Here is a 2696-nt window from a genome sequence, read left to right on the forward strand (position 1 = left end):
GATGTGGCCCCTTGGAAGCTACGAGCCAGGTTGCCACTTCCCAGGCCCGCAGAGATGTTTTAAACCAGGGGCGGGCAATTATTTCGGGCGGAGGGCCGCTCACTGAGTTTTGGCAAGCCATTGAGGGCTGCACGACAGGCAGCCAGGGGCAGATAAACATTAATTTTCTAAATTTTTTAGGGGCCCCACGGGCCGGATAGGATGACCTGGAGGGTCTCATCTGGCCCGTGGGCTGCATTTTGCCCACCCCTGTCTTAACCCCTGTGCACTGTCCACGCCCCTTCTGTGCCCACAGTTCATCGACCAGGAGAACCGCGTGTCCCGTGCCCAGCTGCTGGAGACGGAGCACAAACTGAAGTCCACGCTGGCCACCCTGCGGGAGCGCAGCATGCAGCACGAGGAGCTGCAGGACGCCTACCATGGCCTCAAGTACGGCTGTCTCTGCCTCGTGCCCCTGGGCCTCGGCTGCGGGGAGGGCAGGGGGATCCGCGATGGGCTGTGCAGAGTGGCGTGTTGTCACCAGTTCTGGGCAGGCAGAGCCCCAGCCTGGCCCTGGCGCGGGGACGGGTCCCTGGTGTGTGGTGGTCCTGTGGGCAGCTCTGCCCGGCACATGTGGTCCTTGCTGCGCAGCTGTTCTGGCTTCAGAGATCCTGCCCATGTTTCCCCTTCAGTGCGCCCCACCAGACCCGTGTCTCCCCTGTCCACCGGCACCACTGACCCTGTCCCTCCCTCTCCCCAGGATGGAGGAGAGTGCCCTGCGCCAGGAGCTGAAGGCCTGCCAGGCACAGCTCCAGGACCTGCAGCTCAAGAGGGATGAGGTCCTGAAGTCCTCGTCAGAGATCGCCCGGGGCACTGACCAGCTGCTGGGCCTTGCCAGGGCGCTGCGTGCTGCCCAGCAGGAAGAGGTGGGTTGGTGGCACAGGGCGGGGTGGGAGCAGCGCCTGGCCCCCATGGGCTGCACACCATGTGCCATGACCTGTCCCCTTGTCGCCCCAGGCTGACGGGGCCTTGTCTTGGAGTAGAGCCTGCACCCCCGCCCGCCAGACCCCGCATCGCCTACATACCTCCTTCGTGGGCAGCGTCCTGAAAGCTATGGCAGGGAAAGGTAGGATGCAGGCACGTCTGCCTGGGGCAGCCTCAGCTTCCTGCTTGCACTGGGGGTGAGGGAGGGGGCGAGGCAGCATCCTGGCTCTTTGCAACCCCAGCCTGGCTGGGCCAGCCGGCGGCCTCCAGTGGCAGCGTTGGCGAGGGCGTGCGGGTTGCGCTCAGGGTTACTTCTTGCTCCCCGGCACACGACCTTGTCCCTGCTGTGCAGCCGGGAGCTGGGGAGCAGTGCCCGGTGCCCGCAGGGGTGGGTAGGTGCTGCAGACCTGGCCCTTCCGTGCTCTCTGCAGACCCTGATGGTGATGGCATTGGAGTCGGGAGTGCATTCGCCAAGGTCGAGCCAGCAGCTCCTCAGAAGCCAGCAGGTAAGAGCATGTCGCCCCCACGCCACGGGCACTCCTCCCAAGGCAGCGCCCTAGCCCTGTCTGGCCCCCAGCACCATGTCCACCTGCCCCAGGGGCATGGGGCCTTGCAGGCAGGACAGGTGAATGTCTCAACGCTGCCTGTGCCCCGCGGACCCTAGCCCGGGGCTGGTGCCAGGTGGCAATGGAGGTGCGGCTCTGTCCCCAGAGGCCGAGGCCGAGGCGAGCCTGCTGGAGCGCGTGCAGGAGCTGAGGCACACCATCGCAGACCTTGTTGCCGCGAGCAGCCTGGCACAGGAGGCAGAGCAGGAGAGAGCTCAGGCACTGCAGGCAGAGATGTGAGTCTGGCCCTGGCACCACTGTGTGCAGCTGTCACCTGGCAGCCTATGCCCCCAGCCTGGCTCCACTCTGTCCCCCCTGGGCGCAGGTCCCATCGCCCCAGGCTGCGCCAGCCCCCCACCTCCCCCAGCAGGGCTCATGCTGTGCTGAGCTGGGTCCTGGCAGTGCAAGGGGTGGCCCTATGTCCGTGGGAGTCGGCTGGAGGTTCCCCCCAGCCCCTAAAGGGCTGGGGGCAGCAAGCCATGAGCACCGCAGCCTGCGAGCAGTGTCCCCGCCCCGAGCTCAGCCAGGCCGCCTCCCCCCCTCCTCCCCCCACCACAGCGTGGACCTGAAGCAGCAGCTGGAGACCCTGGGGGCAGAGCTGGATGCCCGCGACGCCAGCATCGCCAAGCTGAACAAGGTGCTGAGAGTCAAGTTACAGGTGAGCGGGCGCGAAGTGGGTCAGCGCCGGCCCCGGGGCAGAGCCGATGTGGGACACGGGCCCGGGCGGCTCGCGTTGCACCGCACGTGAGAATCTGGGTAACTGGCTTTTTCCGTGCCCCGCAGCTACTCGCTGCTCTGGTTCCAGCCGCCTCCCCCGCAGCGGGGCGTCCCCTGGGGCTCCCTTGCCCGCTGTCCCGGGCTGACACCGCGGTGCTGAGTCACGGAGCCGGGCCTGGGCAGGCCTCTGGCCAGCTGCCCATGCCTGGCTGCCTGGGGCTCCGTGGCAGACGTGCCAGCCCTGCCCTGGGGTCCTGGCCATCACTGCTTCCCGGCAGAGCTGTTCCTGGCCCCAGCTTGCTCCCTTCATCACGTGCCCTGCCTGGGGGGAGCTGCAGCAGCACTGGGGCCCCCAGAGGCCAGCCCTGAATGTAGCCCCTCTCTCGGCAGAGCGAGAAGGAGCTGCAGGAC

At 67.2% G+C, this 2696-nt stretch overlaps 1 protein-coding gene across 1 annotated transcript in view; it reads left to right on the forward strand.

The window, feature by feature from the left end:
- Positions 1–2696, forward strand: part of LOC109293170 (sperm-associated antigen 5) — a 27973-nt gene that overhangs the window by 18579 nt on the left and 6698 nt on the right. The window contains exons 23-28 of the mRNA XM_019510976.1: positions 296–429; positions 740–905; positions 997–1105; positions 1395–1465; positions 1677–1804; positions 2127–2226. Coding sequence (XP_019366521.1) covers positions 296–429; positions 740–905; positions 997–1105; positions 1395–1465; positions 1677–1804; positions 2127–2226 — 708 coding nt within the window. The remainder of the gene's footprint in view (positions 1–295; positions 430–739; positions 906–996; positions 1106–1394; positions 1466–1676; positions 1805–2126; positions 2227–2696) is intronic.

This window comes from Gavialis gangeticus, unplaced genomic scaffold, assembly GCF_001723915.1.
Source record: "Gavialis gangeticus isolate Ggan-Ray unplaced genomic scaffold, GavGan_comp1, whole genome shotgun sequence".
Taxonomy (NCBI): domain Eukaryota; kingdom Metazoa; phylum Chordata; order Crocodylia; family Gavialidae; genus Gavialis; species Gavialis gangeticus.